The sequence below is a fragment of the Pelecanus crispus genome, chromosome 1, assembly GCF_030463565.1.
Source record: "Pelecanus crispus isolate bPelCri1 chromosome 1, bPelCri1.pri, whole genome shotgun sequence".
Taxonomy (NCBI): domain Eukaryota; kingdom Metazoa; phylum Chordata; class Aves; order Pelecaniformes; family Pelecanidae; genus Pelecanus; species Pelecanus crispus.
The window spans coordinates 60288181-60308582 of NC_134643.1; the positions used below are offsets into that span (position 1 = coordinate 60288181).

At 44.2% G+C, this 20402-nt stretch overlaps 1 protein-coding gene across 1 annotated transcript; it reads right to left on the minus strand.

The window, feature by feature from the left end:
- Nucleotides 1–13369: 13369 nt before the first annotated feature.
- On the minus strand, nucleotides 13370–15714 carry RASD2 (RASD family member 2). The gene is made up of 2 exons (XM_009486608.2): nucleotides 15444–15714; nucleotides 13370–13899 (listed from the first exon to the last, which is right to left on the minus strand). Exons 1-2 carry the CDS (start codon nucleotides 15712–15714, stop codon nucleotides 13370–13372), a joined length of 801 nt encoding a protein of 266 aa, XP_009484883.1.
- Nucleotides 15715–20402: the final 4688 nt, after the last annotated feature.

The window sequence follows — 20402 nt, forward strand, 5'->3', positions numbered from 1 at the left end:
CTTCTGATGCAAAAGATGAATGGAGCTGAAGGTTTGTAACCTGACTTGCAACTACATTTAGGCTTTTTGCATGGCATCAGCAAGGCAATGTAAATTGGCATGAGATCCCTGAAGCATGGTTAAAGTCAGCAACCTAGTATTGTACGACCTGCCCTCACTCCTCATTTTCTTTTCTTTTTGAGCAGTCTTCCTTCTCTCCTCCCCACCACATTTTTTTGCCACTCCAGACACCTGGATGTAGAAATGTACTGCTGTTTCTCTACAGTACCTTCCGAAAGGGTGAGTCTCATGCCTGTTCTAGTTTATTTCAATGAGTTTGCCAGTGGGCCATTTTGTAAGCAGAGATAGAGCTGAAGGAAGCAGCCACAGCTCTGCTTATGAAAGAGATGTGAAGGATGATGCTGTTTCACACTATGAGCAGGTTAAATCAGAGATATTTCCAAACCCTGTAATCTTTTCTACCCTGCTCCTTCAATGGTACTGTAGGCTACAGTTGTACTAGAACATTAAATGTAGGATCTTTCTCTGGCACTGAAACCAACTGGAATGGAAAGGTCTGCATTCACTCCATTAAACCTCATTACCTTCCAGAGGTGGGTGGCTGCCTGCAAGCTCCTTGTGAAGAATTGTTCCTGGCCTGGGCTAAATCACAGACTGCTTGAGGGAATTGTCTGAGAGGACCCCCCTTTGTCCAGGCCAGAACTGTGACAGGGAATGTACAAACACTTTAACAAAATTGCTGATTTAGTTCTGGAGTCCGGAAACATGGCCTGACAACATTTTATTTATTAATATAGTCATGGCCAAGATGCCTCTTGCCTTTGAGCATTTGATTTTGTAAACCCTCTAATACAACTGCCACCTCAAAGCCCTTTCTTCTGTGTCAGGATGAGAGGTGACAGTGGACCCGAGAAGAAGGGAAGATGGAGGCAGCATAAGCCCTGATGGAGGGGAGCAAAAACCAGCAGCAGGCAAGAGTCTCCCATACAGCATCTCCCTCTGCAGGGCAGAGGCTCGTGTCGCTCCACCTCCTAGCAGGAGAACACCAGAGACTGTAACTGCCAAGTGGGAAACTCTCCCACCTTTCTTGGTGGCTTCTTGGTCTCCTCCTGCGTGAATGTGCATTTGCTGTTTCTGTGAGGAGGCAGGAGCTGGGAAGCTGCCCTCCCCAGGCTGGGGGAAGAAGTCAAGACTTCCAGCCAAGGATGAGACCTGTACTTCCAACAGATAAGTCGCTTTTAACTTTAACCACTGTTCAGCTTCTCAAGTTTTCTGGTCAGATATAAAAGAGCAAGTCTTTGGGGTATTAGTTTCCAGTGTCTTTGTTTAACAGTCAAGATCAAAACCTCCAGCTTTTTGAGCTTTGCATCAGATTACATGCTAGTATGGTCTCACCGTGGCAACATGTTCTCACAGCTAATTTGGAGGCACAGGTGTTTGTGATACCCTGCATGGGCTGGTGCTTTCATGTCAGCCCAGAAAGTCACAGGCCATTGGTGCCCAACTACTACTGCTGGCCTGATATCAAACCCCAGACCCCAGAAATAGCACTACTGCTCAGTTAGTTAAAGGGTACCTCTGACATACTCATCTCCTTAGATATTTTTTTGTTCATCTGAGTTTGCTTCCCAGAGTGTCCTATTTTCCTCAGAATTACTTCTGCTTGAGTTGAAATTAAAGGCTTTCTTTTTTTTTTCTTTCTTTTCTTTTCTTTTCCTGACTCCTCCTGAGAAGGAGAGTGAAGCCTGCAGACGGCCAGAGCCCAAGCGCAGGAGCGTGGCACTGGAATGCTTCTCCTGGGTCAGGGTGTCCATTTCCTGACTGCAATAGCCTATCATGTCACACAAGCTCCTTCATAATGCGTCAAACTTATCTTTAAAAATAGTCAGGCTTCTTGTCTCTGGCCTCTGGAGCAGGGGCAGAAAATGAAACTTTTAAAACTGTCCCAAAGAAACATTTCCTGTGCACAGGACAGACTTCACCCAATGATGGCTCGCTCTGCTTCATTTTTCCCAGTTCCTGCATGCTTTTTTGTGCTTTCTGTTCTCTGCCCCTTCCAGGCTTCAAAAAGTAAATTGACTCTAGCTGTTTAGGGGGGAACCTGAAGACTGACTCTTGCCACATCTTGGCCTGACATTTTTTGATACATTAGCTGCCCCTCCTGGCAAACAGGCAAGCAGTACATCCCACCACAGAGCAGTTTCTGGCTAAATGCCCATATTCAGCTGGAGTCATGTCAAAGCATGGGCCACTTTGACGTTTCCTGCCACAGCGGACAACTGTTGGATCAGTTATCATGCGTCAGGCCTTTGTGAGGTTGCGGACTTGCTGGTATGGTGTCAAAGACCGGTGTGTCCCTAAAGTTACCCTGCTAGCTTGTTAGTGTGGTGCCAACATACTCTGGTCCCTCTAAAGCTACTGACCCCAAGCTCTGGACTCAGCAGTGCTTTTCTGTAAGCATCCCAGGATCAAGCTGTTTGAATGAGGCACAGTTTATTCAGTGAGCCTTGCATAACTGGCCTTGCATAGTGCTGCAAAGCTTCCGTAGTCCTCTCTTTTTGACATCTCATTTCTGAAGTTAAAGTAATTTTGGCTGGCTGTACACTTATTTCTGGGATGGTCTGTGGCTATGCCCCACAACGGACTGGTTGGAGCATGCCATGCATCTGTTGGAGCATACCACAAGTCTTTTTTAGGGTATTCACACAGGTTTCCTTTCTCTGCAGACCAAAACAGTGCAGGTGACTAGCATATGCCTGATATGGGTCACAGATAGGATAAGCACTGCGGCATGGAAATTCAGAAAGACTCCTGTAATCTAGGCTTACTTTTTACAGTACAGTTTCTAATGCTTTGCCTGGCACTGATACTTGGGTGCAGAAGGACAAACCAGGGGAAGACCCTCAGTTCTGGCAGTCATTTGTCAATCTCTGTATTGTTGTCATGACATGAAATGACATCTGATGGCTTTGTGAGATGGAACACAACGTGTTGCAGAGAAGAGTCACTGTGCCATGTGTACAAAAAACCCTTGTCTCCTCAGCCATCTCCCTAGAAGTGCAAGAAGGGAATAAACTCTGGAAACTACATCTGTGGAGACCCTGGTAGCAGCCTTGAGCATATGTGTGATGTTATGGGCTAAAAGCCATCAAGCAGGCACCAACATGGCACTGCAGCACACACAAACGTGCAGGTGGTGAGGACAATCAGAGCACAAGGGCTGACATGCAAAATGGGGAAACAGCAGGTGCTATCTTTCCATGTTTGGACTTTTCGTGAAAAGCTGGAGGGGAACAGAACAGGACAGGACCATTCTAGAGAAGAATAGTGGCTGACACAAGACTTAGAGTTAATTTAGAGATAATTTTCCCACTTACTCACTAATGCTGTTCTTCCTACTGCCTCAAAGTCTTGGAGCACCCCACATGCCTCTAGTCAAAAACAAACTGGCTCTTTTATCTGTTCTTGCTTCAGATTCTCCTTTAGCCAGTGAGGGAAAAGATAGAGGTAGGGAACACAGACCCAGCCAAACCCAGGTGGGCACACAGATGACAGGTTATATTTGGGCCTCTGGTGTCTCTTTTGCTTTAATTCCTGGTTGACAAAAAGGTATCATGGGGAAAAAAATGCAAAACCAACATTTCACTCTGGAATACATTCCTTTTTTCAGTTCTTTTAGGAAGCAGGAAGCTTCTCTTTTTTTCTAATGTAAATGGGAAAGCAGAAGGGCCTCTCAGACAGTTCTTGTTTTACTAAGAAAACCTTCACTACTCAAGCACCTCTCATGCAAAATCACTTATCTTTTCAGTTTTCTCTTTCAGTGGAAATTTGGTTCAGAACAATGTTTCCTCCTGATAAATCTCAGTCCTTAAATGCTCCCTCTTTAGGCAAATAATTGTGATAAAGTTCAAAGAGTGCTTAAGTGAGCCTAAAGCTCATCTTATTTTCAAAAGTCAATTCAGAGTCTGAAGTCTCGTGGAAAATCAGCAAAACTCAAGGCCCCTTAATTAATGAGGTGCTTTCAAACATTTTCCTCTTTGCCAGAATTCTTGTCTGACAAGAGAGAATGCACTGGGGGAGATGTGACAAGTCCCAAAAGGAAGGGATAGAAAACATTCCTAAGGCTTTCCCTTCCACCAAGGGTGTTCACTTCTTATGCATCTACTTGCTGTCTAGCGCAGTAAAGTGTCCTGCTGCAGCTGGGGTGCTCTTCATCAGCTGGGCTCTGTATAATCTGGGAGGGTTTTACCATCCATCTGAAGGAAGACCTTTCTCCAGTGATCATGCTGTTGAGGGAGAAAACAAAGTTTTGGGATACTGTGAACTGTTTTGTCAAAGCCTGTGCCAGAGGTATTCCTCTCTGGGAGATCAAGGGTAGATAACAGCTCTTGCGTGGGCTACAGCAGTATAAGGGGGCCACTGAGGAGAATCACGATCCTTTCCATGCTTTTTCACTGCTTTCAATTTTAAATTCCATGAGTGGCTAAAAATGTCTTCTGTTCCATCAATTTGTGTTTCAGCGGTGGGTAGATGCCCTGTTCCAGTATATGACCCATTTCTTTCCCCTGAGAGCTATGGGAGGTCCTGGCGTGGCTCACAGGCAGGAGAGGAGCAGACATCCCTTGAGGCATCACCTGGTCACTAGGGGACAGGGCAGTCAGCAGGCCTTTGCCATGGCTTGGCAATGCCAGCACGGCTGCCTCACTTCCTTGCCCTGCCTAGATTCAGGTTTCATGACAGCCGTATGAAGGCAGCTCTGCTGCCTGTCACAGGACACAGTTCAGAGTTAGGTCTGAACTACTAGACTACTACTACATTTAGACCTACTAGACATTTAGACTAGCCATAAGAAAGAAGTTTTTTACAATGCGGGTGGTCAAGCACTGGAACAAGTTGCCCAGAGAGGTGGTGGAGGCCCCATCCCTGGCAACATTCAAGGTCAGGTTGGATGGGGCTCTGAGCAACCTGATCTGGTTAAAGCTGTCCCTGCTCACTGCAGGGGGCTTGGGCTAGATGACCTCTAAAGGTCCCTTCCAACCCAAAGCATTCTATGATTCTATGATTCTATGATTCTATGAACTACCACGAGCCACAGGTGGCTTTGGGGCTTGCACAACCACAGGACCACCAGCACAGCAGAAAGATGCTCTGCATACCTAAGAGACCTCTCCTTGGCAAGACTGCTAGGAACCACTGCAAGGAACCAGTGTAAGAATAATAAAGAATTTACCCATCCCATGAGCATTTTGCAAACAGAGCATAACCCTTACATCTGCTTTTTCTGTTTCAGTAAGTCCAGCTGAAGGAAGAGCACTACTAAATTGTACTAGGTCTTGGTGCTGCTACTACCACAATGTAGTAGTTAGAAGGTCTTTACAGAAATAATTTGCTCTCAGATGTTAATCAGGAAAGTGGTGGACTACAGGTATATTACGTCCTGTACAGATAGGACGCTGGTAGGAAGCAGGTAGATAGCCATCATAGACAGATGCTGTGGGGCACAGGCTGGATATAGCAGAGGTAATGACTAAGATTCTGCCCTGACCTTTGCATACATTGGGACATTGTACAACTATTTGTTGTACATTTGTATATTGTCTGGTATAATTGGGTCCTGGCCTGTGGGCAGGGCTCCATAATACAAATAAATACCACCATGACTAATGACAGACCTTGTGTAACTGCCCCAAACTTGACAAAAGTTGCAAGCCGTCTGAGTCAGTGCCATTGTGTAAGGGGATAATTTCTGCTTTGGCAGTGTTGTGGCCAGCTGGAATTGTTCTCTCTGATAATTGCCAATCTGGATTTCTCCCAGATGGCAGCATCTCATAAAGAGTATCTGAGAAGAACTCCAGTCCGCTCTCTAATAAGCCTCCACAAGAGAGCTGTTCATCCCTGTCACCCCTTATCCATTGCCTCAGGCAAGTCTCCTGTCAATTTGCAGAACAAGTCGTTGCTCTGTGTTTATTTTTCCTTTTAATTTTCTTTCTTTTTAGAAACTTGTATTTATTACCTTGGCAATGAGCCACCCAGCAAGGAACAAACTGTTTTGTGACAGAAAAGATGAGACATTCTGCCCTGGACCAGCCAAAAGCAATGCCACTGATCTTCCCTATGCTGTCCTCTAATCCCCCAGGTTGTGTTTAACAAGGCTGTGTTTCCCTGAGGCACTCATTTCTCCAGCAGAGAGAGGGTGAAAGTAGAGGTTATGTATGCTGTGCGTCCAAGGGTCCCTGAGCGTAAACCTTTCTGCACTACTGTTTAGCACACAGGTAGGTAGTCATTGAAAAGCAGGGGGTAGCCAGCATGTGATTTTAATCCTGAGGCTCCTGGGACTTGCCAGCTCAGTGGATGCTGAGGTGAACAGGACTGTAGGTAGTGCAGAAGTCAGGGGTTATGCAAAATGTAATTGCTCTCTTGTGTAGCTGGCACTGCGTCAGCTCAGCTCCTGATTGAGGTGATACTTGTTTCCGGTCTGCCTCTTCACTTTTTAACGTGTTTATCCATCATTGTGGTACCTAAGTGCCTTGCAGTCTAGAAGGTGTTTATCCTCTCTAAGCTATCCCGTGAGTGCTATTAGCCATCTGTCAGGGATGGGAAACCAAGACGCTGATTTATGTAAAGAGTTTGGAAACTGGTGGGGCTGTTCCTATGGGCTGTTAGATCTCTGACCTGAAGAGTAAGACAGAAACCTGTGGTACCTAACACCCAGTTATTTTAACAACTTTAACTTATTTTAACTCTGAAGTTCTTGGGAGCTTTGCAAAGACATTGAGGAACTAGGTGGGATCTGTCACAGCACTGGTGTTAATAGGATCTGAAATGCAAGATTCGACTCCACTGCTGGGAGTGTGCCTCTTGAGTTTCTCTGTTGCTTTGGTTCCCAGTCTAAACCAGAAAGACCACAAGTCTCAGTTTAATAGAATTGTGCAGTTTTCCAGATAAGGTCTCAGTGTGTGAAGGAATTGTTTCTTGAGGCCAGAAATCCCCCCACCCCCTGACATTTCATCACCACAGCTGTAGAGGTTCTCTTCCTTTTTTCCTTTCTTTTTTAACTTCAAAATATGGACTCAAGACATATTGTTAAAACCAATCTAAAATATTCAGTGCTCTCATGTGTGAGTTGGTGTTCTATACTAACTGCTGAAAGCCAAATGCTTGTGAGAGGACACTCTTGAATAAATACAGTCCATATGAAATACATTCTTCAGGAGCCTGGAGGGAAGGAATGGGTTGGAGAGAGGGAGTTTGCTTCCCTCTAGGTCAGAGTGATGTGAGGACACATATTCCAGTTCACATTTTTTTTCATTTATATTCTTCTACTTTGCTACAAGATGTCCTGAAACATAGTGACCTCATCCCTTGTTGTTTTCATGTTTAATCTGAACTAATCTTAGTTATCCATCCCAGCCAAAGCACAGAATGCGTTTGCATAAATCATTCATCAAATAATTCTGAACAAGAAACAAATGTGCAAGAAACTGTTCATGGACAATTCACCAAAGGAGCTGTTTGCTGCAAACAGTCCAGGGATCTTTGTGGAAATGGTCTAAAAAGCAGGGTCTGACATAAGAAGTCCTGTCTCTATTGTTAGTGGTCTGGCTGGAGGGGACCAGTGAACTACCAACCCTCCACTTGGGGGGTCAGGAGCATGCAGTGAGGACAGGCAGTCTGAGGAAATTTCTTTGAAGCAGACTTGAGATCAGGCTCCATCACAGAAACAAGTGTGTGGGATCAAAATAACCTACTGGCTCAGCCACTCTAGCCTACTGCCAACACCAAGTTACCCCTGTTGGCTATGTTGATTTCAATGTTTTTCCCAGTGTTTTCCTAATGGGATTTTCATGGCATATCTTAGAAAATTTTCCAATAGATTCCACTTCCCTAAAGTCTGCCCTGCTCTTTTGCCTACGATTTCCTGCTTAATACTCTTGTTCCCACTGAGATATCCCACCGTCCAACTCTAAATAAAGTGCTGTCTCAGTTGTCATCTCCACCTTTCAAACACATCTAGGGGTTTTCAGCCAGCTTCTCTCAGACTGTTTTTTACCTACATGGCATAGAATTATCCCTTTCAGACTTTTCTTAAGGCTTACTCAAGTCAATCCCTCTAGGCTCATAAAATGTTTTTTTCTTGCTAGTCCTTGGCCTCCTTCCAAACTGTCAATAACTTTCTAGGAACATGATGCCTGGGACTCAGGGCAGTTCTGCATGCTATGGATGGCTAATGATGGTAGGGGCAAGGAAAGGTCTTTGGCTGATGTCATGAGAGCAAAAGGAAATATTTCTCTGGGAAGTCTCAGGCTCTGACCGTACCAGATGGCGGACTGTAAAAAGACAGGGAAGATAGAATTTGGGCAAGGCTCATAGCTAGCTCTAACCAAACCTGAGTACAGAAGTTGGGTTCATAGCTGTTTGCAATGTGCGTTCCCCATGTCAGGTACTGTGTCAGGAGCAATGCCCCAGTTTACAATCACATCATGGAAATTACTTTCTTAGCTATAGTGGCATATCCATCCCACTGCTTTACCAGACATATTGAGCGGTCTATGAGGTGGGTCTGGCTGGCAGTCTTTGTTTCTCCACATAACAGAAACTGAAGGGAGGAGAACTTCCCATGAGGACTCAGAGGTGAAAGATCTAGGGTAGAGCCACTGCTATTCATCTCCCCCCTGCAAATTCTCTTCTCTTTCTGAGTGCAGAGAAAAGGCTGTTGCTATAGAAACCATTCTGGAAAATGTACATTATATCACGTTTTATATATTTTTCCAAGGACACCCTTTAATCTGAGCCTGCTACCATGTATTTTTACAGAAACAATAATGCTAAAAAAAACCCTAAACATAATACTGATTTCAAATCAAATCAGATAATCATCACTTACTTCAAAAACACCTCTGCCTGTAATCTTCTACTTTAGCCAAGCCACTGGCACAGGGCTAGCAAGCACAAAATGGTACCTCACAGGAGGGTAAATCTAAGGCAGCAAAAGGTGTGATGAGAGGTGGGGGGGTGGGTCCTACACAGCAGTAAGTGATGGTTAACATTTAGGAAGGACAAAAAAACCTAAATAAAATGTCTTCAGATTTGACTTGTGTGTAGAGAAGGATGAAATAAGGGTGAAAGGTACATTTCGTAGCGTACACTCTAGGCTACCTTTTCTCTTCTTTACCCATCCAACCTCCTATTGCCATCCTACTTTTGTGAGCCCCCTTCTGAAGCTCTTTTCTCTTCTGCTGCCCTTTTAAAAATTATCCCACCATTTCCTACTTGCCTTTGTGATAATAACAAGCCCTTCGGCCTCCCAGACAATCAGACCTATTGCACCCTGGGGTCTCAAGGAGACAATGCTCTTTGTGAGGCTGCACGATGAAAGCCTCTCTCTAGCATCAGGCTGGCCTGGTGGCAGCAGTCCTCCTGGGGATCCGTCAGAACAGAAGACTAATTTAGTCCTCTGGATGTCAAAACAGGCTTTCGCTCTGCCCTTCCCACCCTCAATTTATTTTTTACTTAATTCACCATGACCACTATTTCCTTCCTGATTTGTACTGACCCTGTGGCTTAATTAGATTTTTGTCATTATTTATACTAGCTCCTATAATGTGTTGACTTGTAATTTCTTCAGGACAAGGACTTTACTGCTGTGTAGAGCGAGGTACAAAATAAATCTCAGCCTTGTCTTGTTCCAGGGCTGTGATTGATCCTAAGTCAGGTATATGTCCCTGCTTGTTGTCCTGGAAGTAAGTACACAAAAAACATTAGCGAGGCTTTGTATCACTAATCCTAAGTTTTATACACTGCAATGTAGGACAAGGTAGCTATTGTAATAAAACAACTTAATTATGCTAGGTAAGACAAAGTAAGCATACACCTGCTCGCAGCATCTTTGCTGGACTGATCCCTTAGTCCAGACTTGCCCTTAGACCAGTGCATTTTCATGACTTCTTGGGTTATGGTAAGTTCTGTGCAGGTCCCCTGAATCCCAAGGGGGGAAAAAAATGTTTCTCTTTCCATTGCCTCTGAGACCTGGCTGTAGGTCTGCTCTTTGCTCCTTTCAGGGTCTTGCTGTTTCTGGACATGCATAATAGAGTTTCCCATAAAGCCTTTCCCTGCTCTGTCTTACAGCCAGACATGTTCAGTGGTTAGCAGGGAAGAAACAATTCCTCTTTCCTCTTCCTGCCTTACCTTATGCGCCCTGTGCACACAGGTAGCCTTGCTCTCTGTTTTCCAGTCCCAGCCCTTTTCACAGAACATAAACGGCTGCTAACTGTGAATAAACAACTAAGACACATACTGTCTGTTTTAGGGGCTGTAAGCACTGTAGAGCCCAAATAATATATGAATATTAATAGAATGACTGTAACAATGTAATAGAAGCAAAAAAATAAATGTCCTCAGGAGCATGATAATCTAACTTCAAAAGCAATTACCATCAGTAACAAAATACAGAGAGAAGACTAGGATTACTTTAATTAGATTACCTGCTTATTGCCATTTGTTTCTGTGGGTGACTGTAATGCTGCTTCACCTTCACTCTCAGCCAGTTTCTCAGATGCTTCTCACCCTGAGCATTGGCAGACCAAGCTGGACTGTGAAGCTGGGGCTCACTGGCCTTCCTGTGGGATTCAGCATATCTCTGTGAGCACCTGCTCTTTGGTCATCAGCCTCCCCTACTCTTGTGCCTGTTTTTCCATGCCCTGTGGCCTCATATCCATGGTGGAAAAGGCAGGAATGGGAGGACATGGAAGGGTGAGGAAAGCTGGTGTCTTTGTGGAGATGGAAGGATAGTAGGGAAAATAATCGTAAGGTCAGTGTTGTAAGACAAAGGCAGAGACTTGATGATTATGGAGGCTCTTTAAAAATTCAGCTTTATCCAGCAGGTGAGGGAGAGTGGACATAGGCTCAGTAATGCAGCACATGGGCAATAGTGCAAGGAGTTCTCCTGTAGCTTCCTGGAGCCCCTTAACCCAACCAATGGCCAGTGCGCATGCCCTTTTCACTCTATCTTCAACGCTGCCCCATGTCCCTGTGGCACATGAGTTCCAGACCTTGATCACTGGTACATTCAGTAGTCATGCACTTGCGTGGAGAGTCTGTAGGGAGGTAGGCATGTGCCCAGGGGGACCAAGGCTCATACAGTTGAGAGGTACAGATGGTGAGATGGAAAGACTGCTGAGAGCAACAGTGATGTCTCTGGAGAGACCACATTAAATCTCACCAGGGATGAGCACACCAGCTCTGTGCATGAAGGAGAGAGTGGTTCTTTTCTTGTGTTGGAGGCAGAATAGGGAAGAGTAACTGTCTGCTTCTGCTTGTGAGGCTATCTGTACATGTAAGTCGATGTTCAGCTAGATAGATAAAAAAATGTAGGTATAGATGCAGTTCTGTTCCAAACAGACAAATGTGTAGCCCCTGGTGTCTGGAGGACATAAAAGGCTCTTCCAGAACTTACTGTAGATCTCATCAGGGCTCTCAACCCACAACTCATTTGCCTAGCTGTACCTGCACAACAAAAAAATAGGACCTTCCTTATTATTCTTGGAGAAAGTAAAAAAGGACCAGGACACAGCTAATAAATAAAACAGGTTTAATCATAAACCAGGTACATATTTATAGATAGGAAGGGGGGCAAGGTCTGAAAGGTGCTGCCCTGGCAACAGGAATAGAAGAACAGTGTATTTTACCAGTCAATATACAGTACCAATGAAGGGTGGAGGTGATAAATGAATATGGGATTTTGAGTCCCAGAGGCTAATTTTTACAGACAACCATTATTCTTGGTTTCCTGTCAAATTATAGCATGAAGTAGCTCGCAGCTCTGCCCAGGACACAGCAAGGCAGATACAGCCAAAAACAGAATTTGAGGGTGAGGGAGGGACAAGATATCTGAAGGTCATTCTGAGGTATATATAATGTATATACTCTACTGTTGTGTACAGTCTTGGGGCCATGCTTTGCCCACAGTTATGTGTGCACACATCTCGTTCCAGTCAGCGAGAGCAGCAAGCTCACATCTGAGAGAATATATTTGGTTTTGAGGGCATACGGGAGCACACTGAACAACAACGCCAGAAGCAGAACAGGGAGAGAGCTGAAGACAAAGAAGCCTGGACTGGGCTGAGAAAGGGAAGAAGTGAACCGATGGCCCCAGATTTAGCTGGCCAGCCAGTTCATCCCTGTTTGGACAGCCAGCACAAAGCTTCTGTTCTGAAGGACTTCTGCAGTGCAAAGGTTTCCATTAAGGCAACCTTTATCAGACAACAGGGAAAACCATGAAGAAAATGGCTAGAGGCATGTTATCAGAAGAAATATGATGGAGCTGGCCCTACAACCGTTCAGTTCTTAATTTTGAAGGAAAACCCAATCCCGCCTCTGAAGTCGTCTAAGCCAACATATGGATCTGGTCAGTCTCGGCTGATACAGGCAGAGGAAGGAATCATTGCTTCAGTGGCCAGCAAGGCAAAGGGTGGCATTTGTACTATGGTACTCAGAGTTGGTGTGGCTGCTTTGAGAAACAATATCACACCAGGCTTGCAAAGCAGTCAAATGTATTGGCTTTTTGCAGAATAATTTCACTTTCAATCAATGTACATATTATATAGTTTTACAGATGAAAAACAACTTTCACTGATGGAAAGTGGACACTTGTTTTGATATCAAACACACTTGCCATCTGATTTTGCTAAGACCCCACCCCCAGACAATTAAAAAAACTAATCCCAAATAAAATCTATAATACAAAACAACATTCATGTTGATGTCAAGTGATAACTGTCCCAGCAAACATAAAATCAAGATCTTCTTAATGCAGGTCCCCTCAGAAGCAAGTTAGAGTCATGTGTCCTTATATAGAGTCCACTCCCAATCTGGGAAACCTCTGTAAGACTGTTGCCCTTTGAAATGCAAGTCCCACTTTTTTTAAATGAGTGCTCCACACATGCATGCACACATACACACAGACACACAGAGCTACACACACACATACACATAACCTCCTCTCTCTTAGCAAGAGCTGCATGCTGGGTAATTGTTAGTGCCTTCTGTGCATTTTTGACCTACTTTCTTTGTAAGGATGAGGTTGACATTTCTTTACTTCTCAGGTCTGTATTCTTTAAACAAAAAGGGGAATGAAGAACATTACAAAGACAGAGAAATGCACTCATATCTCAGGCATATGTTTTTTCCCAGTCATTTACAAGGACGAAGTTATTTACATTCATGACCCAGCAGAATCTGCAGGAAGAGTTATCCTTTCTCCATGTTGGGTTTTCTTGATGAACCCTGTGAGCCCATTCTGTGCTTCCACAGACCATTTTTCTTTAAGGCACTGCATGTGGATGATGACTTCAAACAGAAGTGCAAGCTCCCTTCACTGGATCGTGCATTTCTCCCTCTCCCTTGACTGACCTTCCCTGAGAACTTTCGATTTGATATACTTCAGGTCACTGTTGACGCTTGGCCGGCGAGCAAAGGGAGAGATCATGCCGTAGGCGTCCATGTCCTTGACTCGGCGCATCCGGAAGGATTTCTGTTGAAAGGTGTCACCATATTGGATGGAGATTTTTCTGTGGAGGGCAGGACTCATCTCATGAGGTAGCTTGGCCATGCTGAAGAGGACATAGAACATCTCATCCACATTGGTGTTCTTCTTGGCTGAAACTTCAAAGTAAGCACAGTTTTCATCACTGGAGACAAGGTTCTCGCCTTCATCTGAGCGTACCTTGCGGAAGATTTCACTGTGGTCATTTTTGTTGCCGCAGATCACCATGGGGAGGTCAGCTGATTCCTTGGTCTTGTTCTTCAGGCAGGATTTGACCTCAAGGATCTGCTTCTGGAGCCTCTTGACCTCATCAAAGGATTCTCTGTTGTCCAAGCTGAATACCAGGATGAAAACATCCCCTGCAATTAGAAAAGGATAATGTAAAGGCTTGTTGTTGCAGTTTGTGTCAGAGGAGCTAATTTTCAAAAAACAATAGGTTTGTCTGCCATCTCTTCCCCATATTTTTTGTTTGGTCCTTTTGAATCTGTTCATTAAGCTGCACTTTAGTTCCAGTTCTTCTAATTCAACTCCCCACTCCTTTCTGTAGTGCTATGGAAAAGACTTTTGGCTATGATGTCATATATATGCAGCCATATCCAATCATGTGGTTCTAGATTGTACTGGACTTGGAAACTATTGCCCATTTGTACTCTCTTTTGTAAACATGTTTCCATCTCAGCTCTGCTGTATTGCTTATCTTTTTTTCTTCGTTTTGTTTCTTTTGTGTAAAACAGAGCCTGTTCTGACATCAGGAGGAACGGAGAGCTAGTAGCCACTCAGCCTTGGCCTTTTGATTATACAATGCAAGAAGCAACACCTGAACTTAAGATTTACAGCTAGTCAGTCAGGACTAAGAACGCCTAAGTCAGGAACGAGGGGTTTCCCAATGTGCAGTGCTCTGCTGTCATTTCATTTGCTCGAGAGAAACAGACCATGGAAAAAAAGAAATACATAAATGACACAGATCCCCTGGCATTTCCTTTTGACATTTCCTGACTTACAATTCCTTTTGCAAATATAAAATAACACAAATCGTTGCCTGTTGAATGACATTCATGTGGAACATGCTAAGGGAGCTTTCAGGGACAAAGGCTCACATCTGCATCCCAGAAACTGGCCCTAGGACCTCACTGAATGTGGATGCTAGTCTGGTCAGATGTGAATGTCATATTTCACTGGCTAGCTAGAAGGGTAGAGAGCAAATCCCAAAAGCAGGTTTGTTGTGAGCTGTGGCTGAATATATCTCCACTGTCACTTTCACAGTTAGAGAATACATTTTAGCTCACACCAGGAACGGCCTGACAATGAGAACATACAAAATCAGCCCACCGTTTTTCCTTTTTCCTCTTGAATTGATTTGATTAACCATAGACTAAGGAGAAAGGGTAAAAGTAGAGCTGTCCTTTTACTGGAATATCAAATCAAGGGAATCAGGCTGGAAATTTCAGGGAAAAAAAAAATCTTTCAGATTTTCTTGGTTTGAATTCCGTTCCTGTGCATTTTACATTTGTTTTTCACTGCTTGTGTCTTATAATGACATGCTTACTTTGTCCCTTGCTGCTCTTTATGCCCACAGGATTTTATTCAGCCATTCGTTTGTGACTGCAATAAAAAATATAGAGCAGGAGGGGAAGGTAGGAGGGAAATAAACTAGGGGGAAATCTCAATTTCAGACCTTCACCCAGTGGACTTCTCTGTGGCTAATGCATTCCCTGTAGTGCCTGGAACATCCTGGCCAGGAAATACCTCTCTAGAGAAGTTCATCTTGCAACAAAATCAAGCAGTTCCTTTAGCTACCTCCTAAGAAAGAGTCATCTCCAGGCTACAGTTTTCAAGCTAATATCTATCATTATGATCTTTTCACCCACCATTCCCCATCTGCAAATTTCCCCCCACTTCTCACCTGTCAGGATGGAAAGCCTCCTCATAGCAGGGAAAGGGTGATTCCCAGAGGTGTCCAGGATGTCCAGCTGATACATGTCTCCCCGGATATTGTAGACCTTGCGATGAAAATCCTCAATGGTGGGAGTGTACTGGTCCTCAAACCGGCCATTGAGAAAGCGTGAGACAATAGAGCTTTTCCCCACCCTGGAGGCTCCCAGCACTACCATGCGGTACGAGTTCTTGGCTGGCACATTCAGGGTGCAGTTTCCACCAGACATGGTCTTCATCATTGCTTGGTCCTGAAAGAGGAAATGGCAGTGTTGGAGGAAAGACCAGAAACTATATGGAGGATGGAGTAGGGCAGCTCCTTACCACAAGCTTGTCAAAGAGTTCTCTAGAGCACAGTCATCAGTAGATCAATGGTGCATACAGAAATCTTTTTACTGGAAATGCTTAATTTTTTTAGTGTCATTTCCAGGGAGTAGGGGTTTTTTTGTTGTTGGGTTTTTTTTCTTTCCGTTTAAAGTTATATAAAAATGAAGGCATTTACACTGAAAATAGCAGTTTTGAATTGTAATTTACCATTTCATTTAAACATTAAGGGCTAATTTTATCAGCTGTGCTTCAACTTAGACACCAGGTTCCTTCCCACCATCTGCGTCACTTAGACATTACCAGATTTTTCTGTAGAGCTTGGTTCTCATTTAGATACATAAACACAGAGGTCAGATTTCCCAATATACTGCATCCACTGCAGCTGCCATTAGGACCTAGACCTCTTTGTTTGGTTCCCTAAATAGGAGCTGCGCACAATACTCATTTTGAGATCAACCAGAAGTCAGACAAAAACAAGAATCGTGCTTGACATCAGTGAAAGCTAGACATCTCAGTAACTTCAAATAGCTGGTCCCATACAACTTTCATTGCTGATGCAGGGACTTTGAGCCACAAAATAGCATTGGCCAATGATAAATTCTAAGATCTGTGCCTTCAGTGACCTTTTAGAAACGAGATTTTAATCTTGCTGTTTGGACTGGTAGTGTGGGAACTCCCTATCAACAAACTATCATCATTGCAGCAGGATGGCTGGCAATGAATGGAGCTGCAGAAATGTAGATTTCATAGGAGTTTCAGTCTTTATACATACGCAGCTGTTGTGGGTGTCACAGTCTTTGTGAGTGCTAAGTTGAAGCAGGAGAAAAGATGAAGGACAGCCATCTTAAATAGCTATTAGGCAAGATTTCCAACCCCTGACAACTAAAATGAGTCTTGAGACCTTGGAGATTGCATTTTGGTATAGCACTCAGGTGCAGAAAACTTTGATATGAAAAAAAAAAAAGAGTGTTTCTGAGCCATTTTTCAGGTACCAGTTCAAATGAATTGTGTGCTGAAAGGAAAAATATAACTGTTGTGTGGGGAAAGCTAACCATTACAGCAAAGAAGGCACATTTTTGACAGAGTTTATTTTGGTTACTAGGATCTCATTAAAGAATAATCAAATTCCCACTGTGCAGTTTATTTAACTTAGGTGTTGTTTATTTAATATTACAGTGCGAGTACTTTATGTGCACTGAAAGATCATTTCTGGGTCCAGATCTGGATTCCTGTCTTTCCCCCAAGTGAATTTTATCTCTGACACTTATCTCAGTCAAAAGCTTAAAATCTTTTACTTTGTTTAACATGTGCTAAGCACCAAAGCAGCAGTGAAGATATGGTCACTGCTAAATAAAGAAGTCCCTGGAATTCTGATCCAGCATCATTACAAGCGCTGTGCTATAGCCCAGGGCAACAGCAAAACACTGCTATTTATTATTATTGCTATAATTTGCTGCACGCCAACAGCACATACAGCCCTATCTAAGCACAGAAGAAAATTCAGTGCTTTCCTCAGAGTAGCTTACACTGTGAACTATATTCAGCGAGCAGGACAGCATAATATTAGAGCCAGACGTAAATGTCAGAACGTAACTTTGGACGGACACACACATGCAGAGTTATGGTGCTGTTGGGATTTCTGTGGTGGGAATGAGAGCAAGGAGCACACCTGGTATTTGAACTGGACTCCACATTTTCTTTAGAACAGGACCTATCTCCAACAGTGCAGAAACAGCATATTCTGTCTCTGAAACAATACTGCCATGTACACTATCTCTGCCCTTTCTTGTGTAGCCAGTCTTGCATCCATGGGCAGACAAATGGTGACAGAGCTGCTATGGGATGCTTCCTTTCACCCTCTCAGGCTTCATTTACCTGGCAGAGAAAAGCAGGGACATGGATTTTGTGAGAAAAACTACAAAACTCTCTACAGCCCAGGATCAGTATTTAGAAATGAGTCAGCTCTTCAGACTGGGATGGACCAGTGTAGCTGCATGAGGGCAAGTGGACTGTGTTGGTTCACACCCGATGAAGATCAGTTTCATACAACTTGGTGTGGCAGAATCTGGGAGTGAGCACAGTTACGCTTTTTAAGCAAATGCCTTATATGTCCTGTAAAGAGCACACATGCTGGGGGACCTGATCCTGGCCATCAGCTTTACAAGCCAAAATCCTACAAATTATACTGCTGACCGGCAGGCAACCACCGAGCTGCTGGTCATTAGAGAAACTCCCATCACACAGCAAAGGAGGTGACTACGTCACTGCAGCTGCTTGGAGGTTTGATTTTGCACCTTTAGTGCAAGAGGCACGTCTGTCCTCCACTTGGAAATTAATTCCACTGCTCTGGACCTCAGTTGATGCCACTCTACACTGAACAGCTTGGAGAAGGAATTGCTACCACTGCTACCTGCAGACGGGGAAGAGTAAGGCACAAGGAAGCTGAGTGACCACCCCAGGTCCAACAAATGGGAAATGTGAACAGACTCTGGGACTCCTACCTTTCAAACTCTTTCTCCTTCCCACCTTTCCTTACCCTTTCATCTCTGGTCATTAAATCACACTGCCTCCCATCCCCATCAAAGGCAAAATACTATGTGCAGACATGTGCTCATTTCAGGACTCTTTGTCCCAAGGATGTAGATGCCCTGAAGGGGGAAAAGGGGTGTGAGGACATGCAGATTTTAATGTATTAAATAGTCACTTTATGCTGTCCTTGTTTCATCTGTCAAGGCATTCAGTCAGGAGGACTCTTGTGCTTTCCTGACTGTGTTTCATTTCACACAGAGTCAAAAGATGCTTTTCAGCACTTTGATTCATGGAGTTGCTACTCATCTCATCACCTCTGCTGCAAATCTGACTCAGAGCGTGCCGTTGAACCAGGAGTTTACATTTGTGTTTTGTGCTCTCTCTTCTTATCCCCCCACTCCAGTTTTTCTCCAGTTCAATACAGTCTGCCTTCTTTCCTCCTCAGAAAAAAGAATGAAACTTCAGCCTTCACACCCAGGGGCTAGGGGGGAGCACAGGGACTCATACATTGAAAAAGATTAAAGGCAGAAGAAAGGAAACAGAAAGACACCACATGTTCATGTACTAAATAAAGCAAAATCAATCAGAAGAGAACGAGGAGACAAACAACCTCCAGCTGGCTTTAATCTACATCTTTTCCTTCCAGTTTATTAAATGCTTAAGCATAGATTAATTCCCAGTGGTTCCTTCTGCTTTATGCACTGGCTTGATGCTAGAAACTCTACATTAGTATTTTTTATTGGTACAGCACAGGGATTTCAAAATGTCATAGAAATGTAGGCAATGAGTGTTATATCCACTTAATAAAGGGAAAGGCTCATATGCCCAGAGAGACCTGAAACAGCTGTCCAAAATCAACCATTTCTTTTGACTCCCTGTGTTGTCTTCTACCTGCTAACCACTGCTGCTTGTTTCAGAGGCAGACATTGGAGTGAATGACAATGCAGCTGCTTTTGCATGCTCTGAAGAGCACTTGTCTTAATTCCAGTGAGGTGCTGACAAATTTGATCCTGAACATCTGGAGAGAAATATCTAAGGAAGACATTCTTCATTCAACCTGCCTAGAGCTGTCACACCTTAGGTTTTCATCCTCCCATCAGGGGGTATGCTGCCTACCACTCCCTATCCAGGAACAGACTTCTGAACTACCTCTCTTGCACTCCACAGTCTTCAGCTACTGTTTGTGTCTCTGTTTACCATCCCAATGTAATTCACTGCATCCAGCTAAAAAGGACATAGGCAGACACAACCTGTACCATGCATAACAGACCTGTCACTTGTTAATCACTACTAGTATCCCCATAATTTTCATGCACACCACAATCACACCTGTGGGATGTTAGTTTCCTACTTTCATCCCAAACTCCAGGCTGCTGTTGTCTTACCTCTCTTTTCTTGGAGGAGCAGTCTTGGGTCTTGGTGCAGTCTGATGAAGCTGATAATTTTAATCAGAGGCGGCTGCTGCTGTAAAAGGCTGTTGTTCTGTGGATCCCACGTTGCTTGCTCTGGGCTCAGTTCTTCACCAGTATTTTGCAGGAACTTAGCAAGATTGGGAAGGACTGCAGGGCTCCAGAGGGCATTCCCCCATGGATGGTAAGTACTGGATCAGGCGACCGACATGGGCTAAAGAAGGGTCTCGGAACAAGTGGTAGCTTTTCCCTTTGGTGAGATGAGTTCTTCTCCTCACAGCCTCAGTTTGAGAGAAGGAGAGGCAGAGTCTCTCCCACTCCCACTGGATTTTCTTGCAAGTTGTGCTTTGTAGGCTCTGCTGTGGGGAAGGGGTCTCTGGAGCGACACCTAGTCGTGCAGGGTCATGGGTGCATCCTGCTGGCCCACCCTGCCTCTATGCTGCCTCAGACCCTATGGGGAAAAATCAGTGGGGGCATGGAAGTTGTCTATGGCAAACCTACACTTCCCCAGCCCTTGCCTGGCACAACCCCCACCACGAGCTTCTTTTCTTCTGGTCTGGGATTTGCTTTAAAATATTCTCTTTCTAGGACAGAAGGGGCTTTTCTTTACATTTGCCAATTAAGTCTTTCTTCTTCCCTCCCTGCCTTTCTCCCTGTCGCTCTCA

Excerpts from the sequence above, each read along its gene's own strand:
- RASD2 (XM_009486608.2), bottom strand. The coding sequence starts at position 15,714 with ATGATGAAGACCATGTCTGGTGGAAACTGCACCCTGAATGTGCCAGCC. Across the intron at positions 13,900-15,443 it reads GAGGCTTTCCATCCTGACAG|GGGATGTTTTCATCCTGGTA; the intron begins GTGAGAAGTGGG and ends TTCTAATTGCAG.